Raw genomic sequence first — 26,841 nt, 5'->3', positions numbered from 1 at the left:
TTAGGCAGTTTTATTATTTGGGCCCATCCAGCTAATTTGATGTTTTTAATCTAATTTTAGGAATTAATGAAGGATTGAGCTTGAATCCAGAATTGGGCTTGAACTTGAAGAGGGCAGACTAATTTATTCTACAAAATTAGATCTTATCTTATCTAGATATTATTTAGATTTGATCTCATCTAGATATTATTTCATCTATATCTTATCTTATCTTATCTAGATTTGATTTGATTTTACTTATGGGCTTGGATTTAAAACATATTTGTAAGCTTTGGGACTGAAAAACTATATAACAACACCAAGGTTCTAGTTTAGTCTCTCTCTCTCTCCTCTCTCTCTTCTATTTTTCATTTTTAGTTTGAGTCTCTCTTCTCTTTCTCTTTTATTTTTGTTTTTTACAATTCCAGTTCAGACTTTTAGTTTTATCAATAAAATTTCGTTCTCTATTTGATTAATGGAAGGCTAAGTCCACAGCGTTGTTTTCTCTTGAGGATCAAGCACAGTTCTCTTTGAGGTTCTATTATTATTGTTAAATTCTGTTCAGTTCTTTTTCCTCTTCACTAATTACTATGAATTTGTTGCTATTAATTCATGCATGCTTAGTGCTTGATTAATTGTCTCTGCACTTAATTTACGTTCATGCCTAATGATCGTTTATGAGTAATTGGTGTATGTGATGCTTAATCACATAATGAATGCCTTATGTTGAATTTCGCTTAGTAATTTAATTTAGGGTTGGATTAAGTGGTTGAACTGAATAAGGATAAATTCTCACAACCTAGGATAAGAGACTTGCTTGTGAATCAAGGGGAAGCAACGTATTTTTATTCTGATATTTTTCTAATTCAATTTTACTCGCTGTTTAATTTACAAAAGCAAACAACCCCCCCAGTTTGTTACTATTTCCTACTATCTGTTATGAACATTTGGTTTATCATTGCTCGTTGGGAAACGACCTAGGATCACTTCCTATTTACTACATTTTAATATTTATTTGATTCGGGTACGACCTCGATCATAGACTCTACCAAGATGACGCTCCAGCTCGCAGACTGATCAATCATAAGACCGTACGGGTGTAGTGGAAGATGTCCTGGTCAAAGTCCGTGACTTTACTTTTCCAGTGGATTTTGTTATCATGGACATAGAAGAAGATATTAAGATTCCTCTTATCCTAGGCAGACCCTTCATGACGACTGCCAACTGTGTAGTAGATATGGGGAATGGTAATATGAAAATGAGCGTCGATGACCAAAAGGTAACCTTCAACCTTTTTGAAGCGATTAAATACCCAGAGGAAGATAAGAGGTGCTTCAAGGTGGAGGAGGTCAATAAAGAAGACGTTGGTGCTCTTCAAGCCACATAGACTTCACTGGAGAAAGCTTTGATCAATGCTGTAGATTGTCTTACCAGTGAAGAGGAGAAGGATCTAAGGACTTGCTTGGAAGACTTAGATCATGAAGAAAATATTCCTGCATGGGGGACCAATTTTGAAGAATTGAAAAGCGATAGTGCTTCTGAGAAGACCAAGGTGGAGCTAAAGATCCTACCCAACCACCTGAAGTATGTATCTTAGAGTAGAACAAGACCAAGCCTGTGGTGATCAACAATGATCTCACAACAGAAAAAGAGAACAGGTTGGTATACGTCCTCAAGAGACATAGGGAGGCAATTGGGTGCCACATATCAGATCTAAAAGGAATCAGCCCTACTTATTGCATGCACAAGATAATGATAGAAGAAGACTATAGACCAGTCAGATAGCCCCATAGAAGGCTCAACCCATCAATGAAGAAAGAGGTGAGGAAAGAGGTGCTCAAGCTTCTAAAGGCTAGGCTTATCTATCCCATTTCCGACAATGCATGGGTAAGCCCAGTCCAAGTGGTACCAAAGAAAGGGGGCATGAAAGTCATTCAAAATGAAAAGAATGACTTAATCCCAACAAGGATTGTCACTGGCTAGAGAATGTGCATCGACTGCCGCAAGCTCAACGAAGCCACAAGAAAAGACCATTTTCCTTTTCCTTTCATGGACCAGATGTTGGAGAGGCTTGCGGGATAGGCTTATTATTGCTTCTTGGATGGATACAATCAAATTACGATGGACCCCAAGGATCAGGAGAAGACGACTTTCACATGACCTTTTGGCGTCTTTGCTTACAGACAAATGCCATTTGGGTTATGTAATGCATTGACCACATTTCAGAGGTGCATGTTAGCCTTTTTACAGATATGGTGAAGAAAAGTATCGAGTTATTCATGGATGACTTCTCGGTATTTGGGTCCTCATTTGAATGCTGCTTGAAGAAATTGGAGATGGTGCTACAAAGATGCGTGGAAACAAACCTAGTTCTAAACTGGGAGAAGTGTCATTTCATGGTTCAAGAAGGCATAGCCTTGGGCCACAAGATTTCGGCCCGAGGGATTGGGGTAGATCAGGCCAAGATTGATGTCATTGAGAAGTTGCCACAACCATTAAATGTTAAAGGCATCAGGAGCTTCCTAGGACATGTAGGGTTATAAAGGAGATTCATCAAAGAATTCTCCAAACTTGCAAGACCGTTGAGCAATTTGATGAACAAAGATGTTGTGTTTAAATTTGATGAATAATGTTTAGTGGCCTTCCAGACCCTGAAAGACAAGCTCATGACCGCCCCGGTGATGATCGCACCTGACTAGAGAAAAAAATTTGAATTGATGTGCGATGCTAGTGATTATGCAGTGGGTGCAGTCCTAGGACAAAGGCAAGACAAGACATTCCACACCGTTTACTATGCTAGCAAAGTTCTCAATGAAGCACATATGAATTATGCCACTACGGAGAAGGAGATGCTAGCCATTGTCTCTCAGAAAAATTCAGGCCATACTTGGTGGGGTCAAAGTTGGTGATTTTCACTGATCATGGCCCCATCAAGCACCTTCTCACCAAAGCAGATTCAAAACCAAGGCTTATTAGATAGGTCCTGCTCATACAAGAATTTGATATAGTCATCAAGGACAAGAAGATATCGAAGAATGTGGTAGCTGATCACCTCTCCCGATTGAAGAATGAAGAAGTGACCAAAGAAGAACCGGAGGTAAGGGGAGAATTCCCAGACGAGTTTCTCTTACAAGCCACCACAACCCCTTGGTTTGTTGATGTGGCCAACTATAAAGCCACAAGAATCATCCTCGAAGAACTTAACTAGAGTCAGCGGAAGAAATTTTACATGATGCCCGCTTCTATGTGTGGGATGATCCACATTTGTTCAAGCTAGGAGCAGATAATCTGTTGAGGAGGTGTGTTACAATGAAGGAAGCATAGAGCATCCTTTGGCACTGCCATAGTTCACCATATGGAAGTCACCACAACAGAGATAGGACAACATCAAAGGTGCAACAAGCAGGTTTCTGTCGGCCCTCAATCTTCAAAGACGCTCATGATTATGTGTGTCAATGTGAAAAATGCCAAAGAAAAGGGGTAATTTCTAGAAGGAATGAGATGCCTCTGCAAAACATAATGGAGGTAGAAATCTTTGACTGCTTGGGATTGAATTTTTGGGGCCTCTCCTATCTTCATACGAGAATATCTATATCCTAGTAATTGTTGATAATTAGTCTAAGTGGGTGGAAGCTATAACCACTCCCAAGAATGATGTCAGGGTAGTGATAAAGTTCTTAAAAAAACATATTTTCCCGTTTTGGAGTACCACGAGCCCTAATCAGTGATGGGGGAACACACTTCTGCAATGCTCAACTAAAGAAGGTTCTGGAGCATTACAATGTCAGACATAAGGTGGCCACACCTTAGCATCCCCAGACAAATGGCCAAGCAAAAGTTTCAAATAGAGAGCTAAAGCGAATCCTTGAGAAGACTGTCACATTATAAGAAAGGATTGGGCTTTGAAGATGGATGATGCTCTTTAGGGTTATAGGACTGCATATAAGACTCCCATGGGCCTATCAGCATTTCAGCTGGTCTATAGGAAAACATGCCACCTACCAGTGGAGTTGGAGCATAAGGCCTATTGGGCCCTTAGACTGCTTAACTTTGATGAAGCTGCATTTAGAAAGAAGAGGAAGTTACAATTGCTGGAGTTAGAAGAAATAAGGATGAACGCCTATGAATCATCCAAGATTTATAAGTAAAAGATAAAGGTGTATCATTGCAAGAAGCTATAGAGACAAAACTTCTAGTCAGGGCAACAAGTCTTGCTTTTCAACTCCAGACTTAGGTTACTTCCTGGGAAGCTAAAGTCAAAGTGGTCAGGGACGTTTGTCATCAAAGAAGTAAGACCCCATGGAGCTATGGAATTGGTGGATCCTGCAACGGGCACCCTTGAGAAAAAATGGATCGTCAATGGACAACACTTAAAAATTTACAATGGAGGCCAGTTAGAAAGGTTAACAAGTGTTGTCTATTTGAATGATCCATAAAAGGAAGGACAATGTTTAGCTATAGACGATAAATTAAGCGCTTACTAGGTGGCAACCCATAATTTTTGTTAATTCTTATTCTTCAATTCTTGTAGAAAAAAAAAGCCCAGCAGTTGTATATATTGATTTCAGGGGTGCAGGAAGAAGAAAGGTTATTGGGATGACAAAGTACCGCGCTAAGCGTGCATTTGCATGCTCAATGCGCATCTGGCGAGACCCATGATAAGCGAGACACTCTCGCTAAGCGTGCAGGTAAATTTAAATTCAAATTTTTGGGGGGGATACCAAGGGACGTTGCCTTTGGTGTGCTTAGTGGCCACTACTCGCTAAGCGCAAGTGCCATAACTGCTGGTAGTTTTCGAAACTGCCCAAACCTCCCCAACTTCCAGGCACTTTTAATATTTCTTACGCTTGTCTTATTCTTTCTCTCCACTCATCCTCTTTCCACATCACAAAACTTCCTCTCCTGTCACTCAAATCCACTATTTGTTTCTTGGTTTAAAGTAAATTGATTGTGCTTTGTATTTTTTGGGTTTTCTTTTCTAGGTACCAGCTCACTAAGCCTCGCATTAGGCTTAGCGGAAACAAGCCAGTTGATGGAAAATGTGATGAACTCGCTTAGCGCGAAGCGAGTTCTTATTAGTGGAAGAACTTAGTCAGGCGCTCTGAGCGAGCAACACAAGCTTAGCACACCCATGAAGAATAACGAACTCGCTAAGAACGACACAATGTGCTATACGAGTCCTTAGCGGTAAAAGAACATGGCCAGGTGCGCTAAGCGAGCATCAATGCGCTTAGCGCACTTATGAATTGGGATGAACTCGCTTGGCGCCTAGCTTGCGCTAAGCGAGATTGCAATGCTAATCCCAGAGACTCGGGACAAGGCGCTAAGTGACTGCTAGCGACTTAGCACCATATTTATTTTTATTTTTTTTTACTAATTCCACCCCTATTTTTGCTAAATCCAGTCTTATTGTTATTTTTACAAATGGTCTCACGGAAATGAAGATCGGTGCCCACTCAAGGCGGGGAATCCACCTGGGATTCCTCTTGCTTCGCTATAGAGATAGCTTGGCACAGGTATCAAGACAACATTGATGAATTTTACGGAGAGCTCCAATGAAGGCAGTGACACCGGGTACTCACTAAACTCCCAGAGAAGCAGATTGACGTTGCTCTGGTCAAGGAATTCTACTCCAAAATCTATGACCCAGAGGATAGAGCTCTAAAATACTACAGGGTGCGGGGATAGGTCATTAAGTTTGATGCAGAGACGATCAACGGCTCCCTTGACACCCGGTCTTCCTTGCTTGCGAAGAAGAATATCCGGCGTACTCCTAGTATCTTCACACGTACCCGAATCATCAAGCCATCTCGACAACCCTATGCACACCTGGCAGAGGATTTGTCTTAAACTTAGATGGGGCCCCACAGAACCTGTTGTGAAAGGATCTCACCATGCTCACTTAAACATGGAGCATACTTTCGTATTTTAATCTTGCCCCTACCTCTCACACTTCTAATCTTAATGTTGACAAAGCAAGGTTTATATATGGCTTGGTGATGAAGATGGACATGGACTTAGGCAGCTTCATTTTGGGCCAAATTGGACAGATAGCTCAGTCCAGCACTTCTCACTTGGGGTTCCTGGCATTGATTACAATGTTGTGTGACGCTCAGAAGGTCGTTTCTGAAACCCTGACCTTTGAGTCACTAAGCCCTATGATTAACTTGGCATACATAAGGAAGAATTGTTGGAACCCCATTGACCCATCCATCACCTTCTCGGGGCCCCGTCGAGCTTGAGCCAGAGCCGCAACACTAGATACCCCGCCTCTAGCGCAACCACCTCCACCACCTTTCGCACGCCGCCAGCCGCCATCCACCTCAGCCCCGATGGACCCGCATAGTCAGATGCTTCAGTCCATCTACCAGGGCCAACAAATCATTGTCCAGGGTCTCCACAGACTCTCCGTACACCTGGGGATGGATCCACCACTAACGACCCTAGAGGCCTTCATCCAGTAGGTTGCTTGGCTAGGAGTCCAGCCCTCTACTGATTGGGGGGGGGGGGGGGGGGGGGGGTGAGCCCTCTGAGGTCAGAAAGACTACTGAGGCCGAAGCTGGGGATGACATTATGGCAGACCTAACAACTGCTGATCATGGCTAGACTTGGGTTGAAGAAGCAGGATTTTATGTTTTATTTTTTTAAGAACTTGGTCTATAAATAAATGTTATTTAAATTTGGTTATTATATCTTTTGTTTTATTTGTTTTCTCTCAAATAATTGCATGATGTTTATGAAGTCACTGCTGTTAAGGCTTTTCTGAAAGGAATCAAACACTTGAAACATTGCATTCAAATTTTGTGAAAATGTTGGTTCCATGAAGGCAAGCGTCAGTTCAAGTAGTGGAGTATGAATCACAACAAAGAGAGAAAAGGTTAGTCTATCTTAAAGAAATCATGGTTCGATAAGCCAACAACTTTGTCTTGTCTCGGTGAGTTATGTGAAACTTACTTGTGAGAGAACGTCTATTTTTAGTCTCTTGATTTTGCATCGTTCTTAGACCGTTAGATTAATTACATGAGCTGAAAATGATCAAGGCTCTGTTTCTTTTTATTTTTCAGCCACTTAGCCAAAAAGCCAACCTTTGATAAAAATTTATCCCTTACACCTTATTTGAGCCAAAATGATAATCATGTTTTTGTAAAACCCCTAAGCCTATTTTAATTATCTTCTACCTTGTTTTAGGGTTTAATATAGCATAAGTGTTTTAGTCATGATATGCCCCTAACTTGGGGGGAGGGCTAGGATAAAGATTGTCTTAGAAAGATAATACATCATACAATAAGGCACCTTCAAAAAGCTTTTAAGCCCAAAGTTTTCTTTTCTTTTTTTTTTTTTAAAAAAAAAAGAGAAGTATAAGGGCAAAAAATAAATAGGTGTCATAAGTGTTGTTAGAACAATAAATTGAGGCTGAAAAACAAATAAGCCTAGGCTGAATAAATAGAAGTTTTTCTAGGATAAATGCTCTCTTATAACCCTAATTTTTGAAAACCAAGAAAAGTCATAATTTCTTTGATTAGCCAGACCACTTTACAAGCCAATAAAAGTTATTAGTGATCCAGCAAGTGTAAGCAGGATAACTTTAACTGAGATGAAGTGAAAAATTGGGAATATTAATTGTAGGTCGTAGAAATTTTATAACACTCATTCAAGACACTTGTGCGCAGACAGAAATACTAAAACCTTGTGAGGAAAAATGAGGCAAGCCGACCTGATTGATTTCTGCTACTGACCAATTCTATCTCAATGTTTGTTTATGCTTCCATTGCAAGATCATGGCAAATGCATGAAGGTCGAGCAGAGGGAATTTAAAAAATTGCAACTATTGAAAGTGTTGGAGCATTCAGAGCCTGCTCTCAATTTTATTTTTGCTTGGGGACAAGCAAAGTTCTTAATTTTGGAGATTTTGATAACTGCTAAATATGAGTTATTTTTTATAATAAAAATATCCTTAAAATTATTAGCAGTTATTCATGCTTAATTGTTAAGAATTGATGTTTTTCCTATTCATGGCTTGCAGATACAAAAAGGAGGAATTAAAAGCCTAAAAGATGAAGAAAATAAGCAAAAAGTTTAAAAAAAAAAAAGCCTAGCCCAAGGTGCGCTCAGCGCGAAAATAAGCACTAGTGCTAAGCGAGGAAGAGGCGCGCTGAGCATGAATACAGACACCCACGCTAAGCAAGCAACACGCACTAAGCGCGAATACAGGCACTAGCGCTAAGCAAGCAAAATGCGCTAAGCACGAGTACACTGACCCTAATCCACTCCAGCAACTATAAAAAGAGAGTTAAGCCAAGGAGAGAACACATCGAGTCTCAGAGCACTCTAATACACACCTAAAGTCTGAGAACTCTCTCTTAGGGAATTCTTTCTTCTCTTTCATTATTTTCTAATAGATGTGAGTAGGATAAATTCACCTGATTGATAGAGAAAAATAAAAAATAATACATCTTAGACAAATAAGACATGTTAGATCCTAATATTCTCATCTCATTGAATTTCCTATTAATTATTTTGTCTTCTATTATTTCCTTTGTCTACTAATATCTATTTAGTTACTGTTCCTTTTACTCATCTTTTACCTCATCTTATCTTTTTCTCTTATAAATTGTAAATTATCTAACGTAAGTACAAAACAAAGTTCCTGTAAATATCGACACTTAGATTTTCAAGTCTTTACTACTTGAACATTTGATATACTTGTCAAACCGTTAACAAGAACAAATTCATATATTTTCCTCAATATCTCACATCATACTAAAGACAGAAGTTCAGTGCATAAATACCTAGTAGGTGTGTTATCAACAAGCGAATAAACCCAACTACCACACCTCTTTCACATGCAAAATAGCGGTTATGTGACTCTAAACACACATACATGATTCACCTAATACTTGGCATTTTTAATTGTGCTTATTTTTCATGAAAAAGAAATGTTATTCAATTTTTTTATAAAGATTTTGATTATGAACCACTTATCATAAAGTCATTTTTATTCTTGCATTTTTCATGAGAGAAATTATTACATGATCTTGTTTTATTGCGGTTTTGGTCACTTTTCACATAATATATAATCAAGTTTTATTAACTCTTTTTCATAAATTGTAAAATCTTAAACGACATGTCTAGTAGGGGGATATGGATTGAATGGAACTATGGTCATGTGAAGGTCGTGGATTAATAATTTATGCTTCTCCGGAATAAGAGAATAGGTTACACTATTGAGTCAGTTGTCCTTTGATCTAGAGACTAAAATTATCAGCATTTCAAAATTAGCCCCCATTCCAATGTATATGAAAAAGAATAATACTCTGTTGTCACCATCAGTTTACATCTCTGCAATAAACCCTTTATAATATGAATTTTAGCTATCATGATCTTTCTTTATCATGCTCAAGGAAAGAGATCATACTGGTAGAAAACGGTATAATTACCTAATTTTACTTGATCCCTAATGTAGGAAAGGATTAGATGTTACATTAAAGAAGTATTGAATTGTGTAAATTTAGTATTCCAGAACAAAAGTTTTCAACGCATAGGAGGAGGATGCTATATATTCCAAGGGGCATCACTACAGTGACCTTAACAAGTACTGCACGGGATTTGGATTCCATACAACTGCTTTTTCAACTGCACAAAATCTATACTCCTGATTTTATATTACAATTAAAATTTAATGAACATAGTTGTTTTTCTAACTGTAGAAAATCCTGGTATCCAGGTGAGATGTGAAATAAAAGTGTCAACTGAATTACATAGGATTTGGATTTTTTTAAAGAAAAAGCTTATTTCATTTCATCTTAGATAAAAAAAAATATAATGAGGGATACAATCATAATTATGGGTTATCTTTTGCTAAGAGTTATTATTGTTACATATTTATATTATCTTTCATTTCATTTCCATCTTTTTTTTTATTTATTTTTCATTACATCATGTTTCATGTCAATCATTTTTTCTCTTTTTCATGCGTATCATTTCCCCTCATACATCCCGACTGTACTTTTATCCCAGTTATCTTTTGTTAATTGTCAAAGTGACGACTTTGTTATGAGATATAAATAAAAAGTAAATGTAAGACTCTATCAGCATGTTTGGTTTTGTGTTCTAAAGGCTGAACGCATGTAAATATTGTGAAAAGTTACAGTTATTCTTATTAGTTTTGCCTTTGATGTGATGTGGCTATTAGAGTTAAGTTACAGTTGAGGTAATATCATATCAAACATGCTATATATATATATATATATATATATATATATATATATATATATATATATGAGGTCCTACCATAATTATTTTAACATATTTCTCACTGGTAACGTGACAATTCATGTTAACAAATGGCATGAAAGAATCTATATCAAATTAAGTAATTGTTACAATAATTTAGAGCTGTATAACTGGGTAACTAATTTGATCATATTTTATGTAAAGATCACCTGAAAATATGAGTATCTTTAGGGGTATATATTAAGGGTATTGCAGAATCCTCCCTATCCAAGAGTGACATGCAAGGATCGGATCAAAACTGCACATGCCACAACCTTCCAGCTTTGGAATTAGATCTGCCACACGACATGTCATGGTATATCCTGCGCGCCAACATAAAAGGAAACGAAGTAGATGAAAATCAAAAGAATGCTTAAGAAACTAAGGTAATAGTAGCACCATACACACACGCAAAGTCTTGGAATGTAACTAAAGTAATTAAGCATATTTCAAAAACTAGAAGAAATCGAAGGCCTAAAAAGTAAAGAAACTTTCAAAAAGAAAACTCAATTAATTCGTTCAATAAGATTACCAATAATGACATTTATTGATCTCCAATGAAGCAAGACTTCCCATTTATTAATAATAAATACCAATATAATTTCATTATAATCTTTCAAAATCTTCCATTGAGTGGGGCAAACAAACATCGTTGGAGTCATTTCACTATTTTCTATCTACTTTGAAAGTAAAATATAAAAGGAAAAATCATATAATAAAAACATGACACCATCTAATATAACATGGAAAATACACAACACAACAAGAAACAAGCTATGTAAAGGTTAATTATACCATCATTATATGTAAAAAAACAAAATGACAATAGTTAACTATAAATACAAACACAATGCCATAAGGGATGAAAAAATGATAAAGGGATAAACACAGAGAGCCCCCATATTCAAAATTTTAATCATAACATTGCAGCATCTTAATAACGAGGGGAAAATGCAATTTTCATGGCATACAACAAATAAAAAAAAAAAAAGAAGTGGCATAGGTACCTGGTTCATGTAAAATAAATAAATAAATGTTGGTTTGAGGAATCAAATGCCCACAATCTTGAAGATGATGAAGCATAGGAAACCCAGGAAAATCAAGAGGTAAAGGTAGTCAACGAAGACAAAGAATCCGGTGGATCCCTGATTCCTCTTCTTCTTGGTTTTGGACACGGAATTGTCTATTTCTTCGAGCTTCGCCATTGGTACGAATTGCAGCCTTGTGTGTTCGTGAGAGAACTATTTTATTGAATCGCAGGAATCGAAGAATCACAATAAAAAGGAAATAGTACCATATTTCTATATATTTGCGTATCTCACCTCTATTCTTGATGTCCACTTTCTCATTCTACAATTATCAAACCTGTGCGTATTAAAAATTTTGCATTTTGTTCCATCTGTTTTTTTTTTTATTCTTATTCCATCTGTTTATTTTTCCCTATTCATTAAATAATGTTAATTGTGGTAGTCGATATTATTAAAAATACAAGTAGAGGTGTAAGTAAGTGGGGTCACTAACAAATTTGAATTGATTCAAACCAATCTAAAGAGTTTGGATTGAATTATATTTGTGTTTAGATCAGACCCAAATCAAACCAATCAAACTTTTTGAATTTTGAGTTAGGTCATGAGTTTTAATATATGAATCCGCTAATCCATTGACCCGATCTGTTGACCCATTAATTTGTATTAATTTATTATTATTATTATTATTAATATATATATTTTAAAATTTTTTAAAAATCAAATACTATTGACTATTGATCATATAGACTTATTGACCTAAATTGAGTAAGCATCAAGACAACCTAAATTTTCAGGATAAAAGAGACAAAGATTTTATTGATCAAAGTAATTTCAGATGGATTTTTAAAAATATTTTGAATTTATTTACTAAGAGTAGGTCCTATAATATCTTATTGGTTTTGGTAGAAAAAAAGTGTTTAAAATCCATCCTCACTATACTTATTGAAAGTCCTTATCTTGAATATGATATGCTTAATTTTTCATTTCTCATGAATAGATAGATAAATAGGAGTTAGTGGAGTGAAGTACTCTGACAACATTATAAAATTTTCTTTTTAATAAAAAATTTAACAAGAAATAGTTGTGTCTGATTTATTTAATAAAAATCTCAACTTATAAAAAACATTATGTTTTAAAAAACATTAGATGAAATTAAATGTTTTGAGTTGTTGAACCAATCTAACTCAAACAGTTTACAATCGGGTTGACTTGGGTTGTGTTTCATTTTTCTCTTAAAAAATGACTCAAACCAACCCATTCAAATTTGATTGGATTTGGTCATGAGTTTGATTAAACTCAACCCAAACTAACCCGTTTATACCCCTAAATATTAGTAAAGCGATATGTGTTTCACGGGTCTCAACTTGTATATATGTTAAAATGATTAAATAATAATAATAATTTATTGTGTTAATGAAAAACAATTAAATAATTTAGAAATAGAAAATTTTATAAATGAGAAATAAAATGTTTACCAAAATAAAGAACATAAACGATATATTTTAAGACAAATATACGTCTATATTAAAATACTCAATACTTATATCATGAAATTAAGGTAAAATATTATGAGCCTGTTTAGATACAAGGTTAGAAGTGTTTTTGAGAACTTCTCTACTAAATGTGTATAATATTATGAACCTGTTTGTATCCAAACAGGTCCTATGTCGATTACTACTACCAATAATTTTAGTAATGGATATAAATACATCAATATCATAATTATTGGTTATTGTAATACAACATGCCAAATATTACACCATACCACACATGATATAACATCAATAGATCATAAAACTTGAAATACATTATTTTCTCTCAACATCCAAATATTTATCCAAGTGTGTCCATTGAGGACTTTCAATAATTTTATAACAAAAAAGTAAACAAAAATAAAATATTATACCGGTCTATGAATGCTTTGTTGTACTTGCAAAAAAAGCATTATGATTTTGCTGTAAATGTTGAAGAAAATGATACAATCCCTACAAAGCATGATAAACAGAAAATTAAAATAAAATTATACCATCTATTTATCAACTCCAAGTACTCCCAAGTACCATCAAGACACATTTTTTTTATATGTCATCAAATTGTATCTCGTCTAACTTATCTTCTTTCCTTCATGATAGAACCCAAATTTTTGGTTTTGTAATAACTTGTGGAAGTGAAAAATATTGGACTACTTGACAACACAATTGTCCCTATGCTAACTTGGAATATAATTTCCATTGCATCTAAATATCAGTTGTCCCTACAATATGCATTTCTCAATGTTTTATTTTGTTGTCACAAACTATAATTCAAACATAAATTATCTCTCTCCTGCTAAGCATTTTACACATACAATTGTCAAGTTTCTAGTTCATTATACACTTCTAAAAAAAGATGTTTTAACATCGTTAAATCCAAGTCGATTTTTTAAAAATCGATGTAGAAAAATAAGTGGTAACATTTTTTAAATTAAATATAACTTTTTTAAGACGGTTATATAAAAACCGTCTTTGATAAAAGGTGTTTATGTCGGTTTTTAGGAAACCGTCTTTGTTTTTATAGTTACTAAGACGTTTTTATTGTTGACCGTCTTTAATTTTAAATTAAATAATAAATTAAATTTTACTTCTCGTGCCTGCAATTCCACTTCTCTATCCTTTATTGCTCCTAACCTCCGTCCATTGTGCTTCTCATTTTAGGGAAAAACCAAAAATCTCAAACTCATTTAGGGAAAATCCAGATCCAGAGAACTCCACAACAAAAATGTTCATAACTCTAAAATCACGGCGCCAAAGAAGGTATTTTCCTCTTCTTTGTATTCATCTTTTTCTTTGAACCACATCCACCATAATCAACAGTCGGTGCCTCCATTCATCTTCGACTTCCCAACCATTGCAACACCACCAAATTCGCACGACCACCACCATCTAAACACCACCGCTTCCGCATGCTGCCACTGTCAACACCACAACCACCCAAACACTATCGCAACCGCACGCCGCCACTTAAATGATGCCAGATCTATACCCTAAACCCCCTTCATGCAGTAGATTTGTTCCCTAAACCAGGAGTGTGCTCAGTGCCCGCTTCGCTCTACGAATCCGCTTCTCACTACATTTCCAATTCTTGTTAAAGTTTGTTTTATATGTAAAGGTATGGCAAGCAAAATTGGAAGTTAATCCTAGATTCTCATAAAGATATACTTGATGAGAGAACTGAAGTATGTTTCTAAAAAATTGTTGATATTTATTTTTGTTTTGAACTTATGCCTTTGATTTTGATGAAATTATTTTTTTTTAAGTTGATTTGAAGGACAAGTGGAGAAATATGATGCAATGAAAATGAATCAGAATGTGCATATCTCTTTGAGTGTTTTAGAGAGGTATTTCCTTTATTTGTTGTTGCTTGAGATTGTATAGACTATTAAGTAGTGCGAACAGGGTGCTTAACAAGTCACAAATTATAATTTGTGCTTATCATATTCATACTAATTTGGTTTTTGTGATTAATAAAATGTTGGTGTCATTAAGGGCAATGAGTTCTTCCCGTCCAATGCTATTTTCAGATGCAATCAATCAGCTTACAAAATATATGGCTTGTGAATGGGCTAAAAGACAAAATAAGGAGCAATTGTGACTTTGCAATGATTTTATGTGTGGCTTGATTAGTCATCATCTAATGGTGGTTACAAAATAGCTGATAGACATTATGCATTAAATTATAAGGTTGTTTAGTAATATTTTTGTTTACTATTTAACATAAAATTGTATTATGTATTATAATTTGATTTGATTCATATCTGAGTTGAGGTTCTCATAACTACTTTGTGTACTAAAGAGAAGAACTGCAGAACATGGCACAGATTTTGGCTCCCTCTACGCAATGGCAGATGAGAATCTCAAAATCCTCTCCCAATGCAACTCCCATTACATCAAACATGTGGGGTTCTTTATTGTGGAAACAAAATAAGAAAGTTTCACTTACCAGTTCTGCTAAATTTAGAGTGCTGGCAATTAAGTCTGACAATAGCACCATCAACAGGCTCGAGGGTCTACTTAATTTGGATATCACTCCATTCACTGACAAGATAATTGCTGAGTACATTTGGTATTCATTCTATTCTGCCTCCTTTTGAATCTCATAGTTCACCAGATCCAATTATAACTAACTACTTCCTTTTTCCTGCTTCTGAGTGAGGATGCAAGGTATTTAAAACTGATTTTTTTTTTTGAAACAGGATTGAGGGGGATAGGAATTGATGTGCGCAGTAAATCAAGAGTATGTTATTTATAATGTTCTAAATAAGCTAAGAGAAATTATTCCTACCATTGTCATTTGAATTGTTTCATGCTATTCACGATAATCATACACATATATTTTCATTTCTTAGACAATATCAAAGCCTGTTGAAGATCCCTCTAAGCTCCCTAGATGGAACTATGATGGATCTAGCACTGGACAGGCACAGGGTGATAATAGTGAAGTAATCCTATAGTAAGAATTTTGGAACTGATACTTCTATTTATGTTACTTACTCTACACCATTGCAGTTTTAATTTTAATCTTTTTTTTTCTCCCAGTCCTCAAGCAATTTTCAAAGATCCTTACCGTGGCGGTAACAATATTTTGGTTAGGGTTGTTATACTTGAAAGAGGTCACATGGCATGTTGATTGAAATTTAAATATAGATATTATGAAGTTAACTAGATATATTTTGTTTTGCTAAGGTCATTTACGATTCTTACACCCCACAAGGAGAGCCTATCCCTAGTTCCCTACAAACAAGAGACACTGAAATTTTCAGTAACCCAAAGGTCCAAGCTGAAGTTCCATGGTATATATAATACTTCCTATTTTGTGTAATTATCTTTTTAATATCTTTTAAATCACATATTTCTTCAAAATAAAGCATATTAAAATTCTCTTTTGATACATAGCAGAAGACTTAAGATTTAAAACAATACATTTTCTTAAATGAAAATAATATTACATTTATATGACTGAAAAATTAGATTAGTGAAATTTTTAATTTTTGAAGGATTTAAAAAATATTTTTTTAAATTCCAAATAAATATTGTTTTTTACAATAAATAATAAATAAAATAAATTAGTGTCAAAAGTATTAAATATTCTCGAAAAGAAATTTTTTATTAATATAATATATATCAATATATTACTATCAAATTAAATTAAAAATGATGCATTACGTAAATAGTTATATAAATTGAAGTATATGTGTTTTTTTTTGTAATTTTAAAACTTTAATGGTATACATTAGTGTGGAAATATATTTATAACAGGATAAAGTATTTTTTAGTCCTTCAAAATATTTCTAAATGTTATTTTAGTTCCTAAAATATTTAACATGCTTTTAGTCTCTACATGTATCCAAAAAACACGTCTATTTAATTCCTAAGAAATGACTAAAATCACGTCACTTGTAGTAAATTTAAGGATTAAAAATGTATTAAATTTATAGAGACTAAAATCAAACTTTTTGAAATATTTTGATGATCAAAAACTTACTTTACTCTTTATAAAATTTAATAAAATTTTCGTGTATCACATGGGTTAGTGGGTTACCAAAGTTGTTATTATACTGCTACAATACTAACACTCCAACAAAGGTCATTTCTTCAATGCTAACTACATTCAAGTCTGTTTTGTTGACATCTTATATACTGCTACTGATGCTCAATTTCTATTGAAATATTTAATTTCAAATGGGCAAATAATGTTATTGTGTGGTCACCAATTTAGTTAATCTGTAAGTCTCGGTGCAAGAAGTTAACTAATTGTCAGATCTCTTCAAAGCGTAGTAAATTGTAGTCCATTGAAATTCAATAATACTACAGGTTGATCCAATATTTGCATGTTTATTTAACAGTGTGTATTTGCCATCAAGCTTGTGCTCAACCTGTTAAGGAAAACATGTCAAATAGATGTACTAAGAGCTATTTGCCTTCCTCTTTTTATGTTTCTTCCAGTATATTTTGTGAATATAATACATTTGACTTCCTTAAAATGTATTTATGCTAGTTTCAATAACATGTGTGGAAAATTTGGAATAGTAGCTTTATTAGTTAATATTTATTGTACATACAACATACTGTATCCTTGTTCTATGCACTTGATATGTTTAGGGCCCTAAGATTAAGGTGTATTGTGGGGAGAAACATGGGAAGGTAGCTGAGGATTTGATTCCCTAGAGTGAAAAGTGTAACCTTATGTATTATTCAGTGCACACATGACATCAAGGAGCGTAAAATTCTAGGGAGAGATTCAACTATGGGAGAGGAGGGACGAAAATAGAAAGGTTGAGAAATGAGTGAGTGGGGAAATGATTGGAGTCACCAAGCCTCTCTTTATTGCCTTGGCTAGCAGTGTTTCCTTTTTTCCTTTTTCAGAGATTTCATGCCTGTCTCAATTATAAAACACTACTACAATCACTAATGGCCTTCTCCCCTGACAATGATGAAAACTTTAAATTTCAATGTCATATGAATTTGACAATATTGATAAAAACCTTGGGAGAATCATATCACAAAAGCTAGTCATTGCAGTTAGAGAATCCAAGACATTATTATCCCATAGTGGAATTTCATATTTCATACTTCCAATATAGGACTCAAGTCTCATACCTTGCAATTGGATCCCAACATACAACTATTTGGGTTAATATAACTTCAAGACTTCCCTTTGAGGGCTACCATACTTTCTGTTAAATAAATACCTAATTATAAACGCAGAATTCATCATAGGAGATCTGCATTCCAAAACATGACAAAAGTAATGATATTTAGATCCTTTGTTAGCTTAAAGATCTTTAATATCTTAAATTATTTAGAGTCTACAGCTCTATGTCTCTTGGATTGTTTGGTTAAGCTGTGAGATATGATAAGATTTATGGATGGCTTTAGTGATAATGTCTACTCATTTTTGCTGAACTTTTGTGTTTAGATTGATACATTTATAATAAATTATGAAATAGCAACTCTTTTTTATATGTAACAATTCTTTCTCATTGTTTTACAATCATGTTTCGTGTAAGCTGCTTTGCAACAAGAAGTATGTAGAAGAAATGTTATCCCAAACTCCTCTTAGGCACATCGCAGAACCTGAAGAAGTTTCTTCCTTGGTGGCTTACCTTTGTCTGCCTGCTGCCTCTTACATCACATGACAAGTTGCTCTTGTTCATGGAGGATTATCAGTGAATGGATTTCAACCCAGCATGAGAATAACATGACTTTCACATACTACTTCTCACTTTATTGTCTATATGTCTATCAGCATGAGAATAACATAACAACAATACCCTTTGTTCTTTGATTTCTTTCAGCTCCTACCTCATCTTATTTAATTTAAACAAATGAACTAGGAAGTTTGGTTACGATATATGTTTCATTCATCCTTATTATGAGTTGTTCTACATGTAGCAAATGATTGATTATTGCATGACCCTATTATTGTCTGCTAGTAAGTTGTAACTTCCCTTTTTCTACATTAAACTCTTCTTTGGGAAATTCCAAAGGTATAATGTTTGCTATTTCATTTGGTTGTGAATAAATTGTCCTTTCTATTGTTTATATAAAGTATATGGTATGAATTTTCAAAACTCTCCTAACTTATACATCATAATATTTCCTTGTCTAAAACCTATAACCTATCTTGATTTTTCATTTTCTCAATGCTAGAAGATCATATAAGCATTATCAGTAGTCATTTGATTGCTACTTCAAAGAGTTCAACAGGCAAATCAATTCAGCATCCTACCAAAGACGAGAATAGAGCATGAACATACTGGAAATTGACTAGTACAGATCTACATAGCACTTTGCGATGGTGAGCAGTGCTACAAACCGTTGAAGGAAAGTTCAACACACTTGGAATTTGTGAGTGATTTAATGATTTGAATTATTTTTTCCACGTCGATGTCATGGTAGTATAATTTAGGCTGCAAATGCAACAAACATAGAAATCCTGGTTTGCTAGCTTTATTGATGTTACTTTTGTTAGCATGTTGAAATCCTAGTAAGTATGACAATATAATGTAATGATATGGAAAGCATTTTGGCATTAAGTGAGTAGTTACATCAGGTAAACAAAGTATAGGTATAAGTGACATTTGGTAGGGAATTCCAATAGTAAAAATGAAATTATATTAAACTGCAATTCCCCTAAATATTGTTTTGTGGCTTCCTAATTGCTTTAAGCACCAAACAAGTTCATAGCAGCTACTTTGTAACATTTTCTGTAGGTAGGGAAGATTTTGTGATTTATCAAGTGAGTTATTTTGTAACCTTGTTAAGTTTACTGCACTTACCTTTAAATCATGAGTAACATTATGATGCAAGCTCCATTGGAGCTTGTAGGCCTAGGATCTTCTTCATCAATGGATTCCTTTGCTTCTTGGAAGATAAATGGCAGCGGAATGGAGAAGGAAGAGAGAGAGGAGACGCCACTTCAAGGAGAAGATGAGTCTAGAAGAAGCTCACCACCATAGGAGGCCATGGATAAGAGCTTGGAGGAAGAAGGAGATGAATGAAGGGAGAGGGAGAGAAGAGCACAAAATTTTGTGCTCAAAAAGAGCTTTGAAATCTGAAGTTAATATTCAAATGATCAAAGTTGAAAAAAATGCACACACATGACCTCTATTTATAGCCTAATTGTCACACAAAATTGGAGGGAAATTCAAATTTCACTTGAATTTGAAATTGAATTTGTGGAGCCAAACTTTGGAGCCAAAATTTCACTAATTATGATTAGTGAATTTTAGTTATGGTTCAGCCCACTAATCCAAGATCAATTCCAAGATTCTCCACTAAGTGTGCTTAGGTGTCATGAGGCATGAAAAGCATGAAGGACATGCACAAAGTGTGACTATATGATGTGGCAATGGGGTGTAGTAAGCAAATGCTCATCTCCCCCTCTAAAATTTAATTGGATTGAGCTTCTACCAATTCAATTAAATTTATTTCCAACCACACACATCAAATATCCACTTAGTGCATGTGAAATTACAAAACTACCCTTAATACAAAAACTAGTCTAGGTGCCCAAAAATACAAGGGCTGAAAAATCCTATATTTCTAGGGTACCCTACCTATAATATGGAGCCCTAAATACAAGGACCAAATATAATGACATCCTAGTCTAATATGTACAAAGATAAATGGATCCAACCTTGGCCCATGGGCTCAGAAATCTACCCTAAGGTTCATGAGAACCCTAGGGCCTTCTTCAGCAGCTCTAGCCCAATCTTCTTGGAGCCTCTTGCTCATGGTTCTAGTGATTGGTCCCTTCCTAGGGAGGATTGCATCACATTATACCAATGACAATAAATTTTTTTAAATAAAACATTCTAAGACGATTATTTAAAAAACCGTCTTAGAAAGTGTATATTCTAAGACGGTTCTTAGTTAAGACAATTTGAACCGTCTTTGAAAGCGGTTTAGAACTGTCATTTTAGGGTCTTTTTGCAATAGTGATGGCATCAAGTATGTAATAATCAGTCCAGTCACCCAAAATAAATCATAAGCTCCAAAAAGAGTTATTGTGTGTTTTAAAGTAAATCAAAAGCTCCAAATAAAATTTGTTGTGTCAATTGGATTTTTAATAATGTATAAAAGTACAAAACATATTGTCCAGTATGACAACATGTTGTATCTGTATCAATTATCCATAAAAGGCATTTGAAAATGACGCATGTGCATACAATTATCGGGATGTATAATATACCTTTTTGGTGGAAGTGTGGTAGTGTCTCCTTTGGCTTTATGATGTCATTATTGTGGATCTTATAAGATTGATTGAGTCGTGTGGTTCTTCAACTTTGCAATAGTCTATAATCTACAATAAATCGATAGAAAAAAGATTAAACACAAGTTTATACTAGAAAATCCCAACACTAAACTAAAAATCTTAAACCATCATCCTCAATTTTACCAAATGAATATCCCAACACTAAACTGGACATTTACATTCTCATAATAAAAAAAGAGAAAAAAAGTAAATGCAATGTCAAAACAAATATAAAATGTAAAAGGAAAAAAATAAGGGAAAGTGAGAAAGATCAACCTCTGTTATCGATTGTTGAGATCGAGTCAGAATAATACCAACAAAAAAGAGAACAAGAAAGAGTTCACAATCCACAAAAGAACAGAACTGGCACAATAAGATTTTCACCACAACTACATCTTTAATAGACATGCAATAATACTACAACAACACCTAGGAGGCCCAAAAGGACACTAAAGACCCAAGTAATTGTGTTTAAGCCACAACCAGCTTAGGAATTCCCTTACTCTGTATACACAAGCAGTTATAACAGAATTAAGATATTTTCCAATTCTGTTATTAGGATATTATGAATTCTAGTATTGTTTTGTCTTATCTGTTGAGGTCATTAGTGTCAATCCTTATCCAGTGTTATTACCATTATAAATACCAAAAAATATGAAATAACAAAAAGGGAAATTACCACTTAGCTTTTATCTTTTACTTAGAATAGCTTAGATACCAGGAGGTTACCTTGTCCTCGAATACAAGGCAAAAGTACTATGCTTGTAACAATTGGTCCGACCTGCCTCCCATGGCTGCCTCTACCTCTGCTCCTGCCATGTCAAAACACACCACCCGCTAGACCTGTCTCTTCCTTTGCCGAAACCCCTACCCCTGCCTTCAACCATGGTCGCTCACAACAATCACCATAGATCGCCTTAAAGAGGTTGTGTGCCACCTCACCCAGAACCACCTCACCTATCTGCCATGACCACCAAGACTCTGGAGATGGCCGCTAAACTAGACGTCATCCTTGACTGATTATCCACTCTTGCACCCACTCTATCTTCTCCCAAATCACCCCTATTCATGGATCCACTACCTATGGATCCATGACAATGGAGCCATAGAAATCGACCTCCCGAGTCTTACCTTTTCTTTCACCACCACTATGAACATCAAGAAGAGCACCAACTTTGGCTCCCTAATGAAGTCATGCACGCTCGAGTATGCTGGCTCCACCTTCCTCCATCGCCGACAATCTCGTATCACCTCTCTCAGATTCTCTCCCTCTCGTTACTGTGACGACCAGAGGAACATTCGTGGTCATGCTCTTTGTCTCTATCTCTATCACGATCTTTGTTGGACCCGACATTCTCGTCGTCACCCCTCGACCTCTTTCTTTGTAAGTCATCGGCGACAAAATCCACCGCCACACCCACCACCATATCCACCGCCATTGCGGTTGTATCCACTGAAGCCACTGCCTCCACCCCCACCATGGTGACGCAGGTCTACTCCGGATTTTCCCTTCCTTCACCAAGCACCCCAACTTCGTCACTGGGACCTATTTCTCCTCCTTGTTGTGGTGCTTTCCTACCCTGCATTGCCCTTGTCCCATGTTGCCTCCACGTCCACGACCACCAAAGCCAGAACCGAAACTTCGACGTTCATAGCTCTTCTTGTCTGCTCTGCGGCGTAGGTCACAAACCCAACCCTCTCGACTTTCACGTTGTTGATATCCCTCGAGGGTTATCATTGTCAAGGCCAAAACCAGCCAACCAACAAAGCAACTTCCCTCACATGTTTTTTTTTCTAAAACCACCCCTGTTTCAATTTTGCTTTTGTTGCCCAACCTTAGGAACAAGGTTTATTTTCCAGCGGTGGGAAATGATAGCAATACTAAAACAGCACCTAGTAAGCCCAAAAGGACATTGAAGACCCAACATACCTAAGTAATTACGTTTAAGCCACGACCAACTTAGGAATTCCCTTGCTCTACATACATAAGCAATTATAATAGAATTCATATATTTTCTAATTTTTTTATTGTTTTGTCTTATTTGTTGAGGTCATTAGTGCTAATCCTTACCCAGTGTTATTACCATTATAAATACTAGGAAATATGAAATAACAGGAAGGAAAATTATCACTCAGCTTTTATCTTTTACTCAAAATAACTTAAACACCAGGAGGTTACCTTGTCCTCGAATACAAGGCAAAAGCACACTGCTTGTAACAATTGGTCCGACCTGTCAGACATGGCTGCCTCTACCTCTGCTCCTGCCATGCCATAACACACCACCCACCAGACTTGCCTCTTTCCATGCTCGAATACAAGGCAAAACAATAACAAAATTCATAATATCCTAATAACAAAATTGGAAAATGTCTGAATTATGTTATAACTGCTTGTGTATGCAGAGCAAGGGAATTCCTAAGCTGGTTGTAGCTTAAATGTAATTACTCATGTATGCTGGGTCTTCAATGTCCTTTTGGGCCTGCTGGGTGCTGCTGTAGTATTGTTATCACAAACTCAAAGACTTGTCATGAGAAAATAGAGAAAGCACAAACTTGAATTCTTTTTGTAAAAACCTTAGCCGTTGTTTGCACAAACAATCCATCAAGTGAAGGAAACAAATCAAATAAGAAAAGGAATGATGGGAAATGAAAGAAGAACAACAAAAAGAGAAAGCAATGAAAGGAAAAACACAATAATCTTCTGTTCCATTGAGAGGTTCAAGATCTCAATCTCTTCATCCACTTTTTGATATAATCATTTATGTTCATTTCACACCAATAAGGTATTAATTGATTTGTCAATCCAAAATAATAAATAAAAAAATAGAATAAAAAAATGATAGAATGTAGGCGAAGAAAAGAAAATAAGAACAGGATGAAGAATACGTGATGAACACATGAAGAAGAACATTAGATTAGAGAATGATTTTTGGTAAGAGAAAAATGAGGAAGTTTAATATTCAAAAACCAAAGCACAATAAATAGGAAAAAGGAAGAAAAAAAAGTGTGAAATGTTATGAAAAGTGTGTGGCAGAATCTGTGCAAGGAGAAGCACACTTGCTGGAGATTTGAGACTGAGTAGCGGTAGCTTTTTTTCCTCCAGAGAAAGGAGCGGTAGCAGAACTCTATGAGATGTGTGCAGTAGAAGTTACTTCTTTATTGTATGAAATGTATGAAATTAAGAGTGGACAAAACAATGTTGAAATTGTGGTCCTGAACTGTTTTATTAATTATATTGATAAAATTGAAATGATAATGGAGACGCTTTGGGCTTCTCTTATTTTTTTTTAAATGTGGAGGACTTGTATTAGAAGGGATATGCTAGGTGCACCCAGCAATTTATTGAATGGGCCATTTTGCCCTTCATTTAAAAATTTTAAAAAGCTTTCTTTCCCTCTTCCAGAACCATTCACTCCTTCTTCGCTGCTGCTTCTTTTCTTCTCCGCGAGCCCGACTGCTTGTTTTCATTGGATCAGACACGCCATTTGCCTTCAAGGTAGGTGTCCCTATCCTTCCTTTGCTTTTATTATGCAGTATAGTTGTAGCATTTAGGCTAGGATAGTGGAACCTTAGGTTAGTGGAACCTTAGGGTAGAAGACGTCGGAAAAAATGGAAAAAGGGTGGTTATGGTGGTGGCTTCTAGAAGATCCGTGTAGGGTTCTTCCGGAAGTTCCGGAAGAAGGTGTTCTTCTTCCGGAAGTTTTTTTTTTAAATATTGTTTTCTTTTCTTTTTTTAACATATTGTTTTGTTTATTTTTTTAAATTAGTGTATTTTATTTATAAATAAAGTTGGTTATTTGTATAAATTAAGTTGGTTATTTTTGTTAATTGGTTTTGTTTATTTTTTATATGATTTTAGTTGAGTATTTTACTAATTATTTAATTTTAAATTAGTTATGTTTTTTGTTTACAAATGAAGTTGTTTATTTTTATAAATAAAGTTGTGTGTGTTTTGGAATTTTTTTTTAAATACTAATTTTTTTTATAATTGATATAAATTAAGGTGTGTATGTTTTGAAATTTTTTTCCCATTTTTGTTTTATTTTTGTATATAATTTTAGTTGTGTATGTTTACTGATTATATATTTTTAAATTAGTTGTGTTTTTTTGTTTATAAATAAAGTTGTTTATTTTATTATAAATGAAGTATTTTTTTTTATAAATTAATTTGTGGATGTTTACTAATTAATTATTTTTACATTAGTTGTGTTTTTTTTATAAATGAAGTTGTTTATTTTTTTTAAATTAAGTTGTGGATGTTTACTAATTAATTATTTTTACATTAGTTGTATTTTTTTATAAATGAAGTTGTTTAATTTTTTTTTAAATTAAGTTGTGGATGTTTACTAATTAATTATTTTTATATTAGTTGTGTTTTTTTATAAATAAAGTTGTTTATTTTTTTTAAATTAAGTTGTGGATGTTTACTAATTAATTATTTTTACATTTGTTGGGTTTTTTTTTTATAAATGAAGTTTTTTATTTTTTTTAAATTAAGTTGCGGATAATTAATTATTTTTACATTAGTTGTGTTTTTTTTTTATAAATGAAGTTGTTTATTTTTTTTTTAAATTATGTTGTGTGTGTTTTCAAATAAGTTGATTTAAATTAGTCTTATTTTTTTATAAATAAACTTGTTTTATTTTTATAAAGAAAGTTGTGTATGTTTTGACCGAAAAAAATACGTGTTCCACATGATTTGCAGATCATGGCTAGAACACGAGGTTTAGGTCGTGCTATAGATAGACTTATAGGCAGAGATAGACAGGATGACCATGATGCAGTTGATGTTCCTGAGAGGCGTAGGCTTACTGCATCAGCCCATAGGCAACGTGTTCATCAGATGACTGTGGATGCACCTGATATGGCTGCGGATGTTCCTGACATGACTGAGGATGTCCCTGATATGGCTGAGGATGCACCTGAGATGACTGTGGACATACAGGGTGATGATGGTGCTGAGGGGTCACATGCTGATGATGCTGAGGGATTCCTAGGTGGGCCACGTGACCCATCAGTGCTGACATCATTTGCAGACCATGTTGCACACGCCGTTTGGAGTGGACAGGTATTTTAATTTGTTAATTATTTATCATTGTTGATTTGTCACTACAACAAATCTGTTAAATAATGGAGGTTATTTTTTTCGTTTAGTGGAGGTTTTTACCCTCCGCAAAATAAATTTCGAAGGTTTTCAAAAACCTCCGCAGTTAGATTCGCCACAAGCAATTAGCGGCGGTTTTCGAAAACCTCTGGTATCGAGAACATTTTGCAGAGGTTTTTTTGTAGAGGTTTTAAACCTACGCTAACTGTGGAGGTTTTTTAAAGGAGGTTTTAAACCTACGCTAACTGTGGAGGTTTTTTAAAGGAGGTTTTAAACCTACGCTAACTGTGGAGGTTTATTGGAAGAAGTTTTTATACCTTCACTAAATATGGAAGTTTTTTGTAGGAGATTTTAAACCTATGCTAAATGCGGAGGTTTATTAAAAGAGGTTTTAAACTATACTATGGAGGGGTTTTGTTTTAAATCATGCTAGCAATATATGTTTTACAATTGATTTTCTAATTCTCCTTATTTTCTTGTATATAATGATTTTGTATACTCATTTTAGTTTCATAATCTACATGTATTATAATTTTTCATTTTCTTATGATATCGATAAAAAAATGTAATAAAAAAACTCATAATGAGGATCAATAACCAAAATAATAGCATATAGTTCAAAGATTTATAATTCAAATTTCTATTATAAATCAAAGTATGACA

The 26,841-nt window shown here is 34.8% G+C and overlaps 2 protein-coding genes across 2 annotated transcripts; both read left to right on the top strand.

The window, feature by feature from the left end:
* Positions 1 to 3,932: 3,932 nt before the first annotated feature.
* On the top strand, positions 3,933 to 5,037 carry LOC100795513 (uncharacterized). The gene is made up of 3 exons (XM_006593003.1): positions 3,933 to 4,123; positions 4,208 to 4,381; positions 4,962 to 5,037. Exons 1-3 carry the CDS (start codon positions 3,933 to 3,935, stop codon positions 5,035 to 5,037), a joined length of 441 nt encoding a protein of 146 aa, XP_006593066.1.
* A 10,050-nt stretch (positions 5,038 to 15,087) lies between these two features.
* Positions 15,088 to 16,117, top strand: LOC100794457 (glutamine synthetase leaf isozyme, chloroplastic). The gene is made up of 5 exons (XM_041007194.1): positions 15,088 to 15,380; positions 15,518 to 15,551; positions 15,664 to 15,767; positions 15,854 to 15,902; positions 16,001 to 16,117. The coding sequence occupies exons 1-5, from the start codon at positions 15,127 to 15,129 to the stop codon at positions 16,115 to 16,117; spliced, it is 558 nt and encodes a 185-aa protein (XP_040863128.1). The 5' UTR covers positions 15,088 to 15,126.
* The last annotated feature ends 10,724 nt before the right edge of the window (positions 16,118 to 26,841 follow it).

The sequence above is a fragment of the Glycine max genome, chromosome 12 (genome assembly GCF_000004515.6).
Source record: "Glycine max cultivar Williams 82 chromosome 12, Glycine_max_v4.0, whole genome shotgun sequence".
NCBI lineage: Eukaryota > Viridiplantae > Streptophyta > Magnoliopsida > Fabales > Fabaceae > Glycine > Glycine max.
Note: the sequence above shows the minus strand (reverse complement) of the source record. Positions and strands in the feature narration are given on the sequence as shown.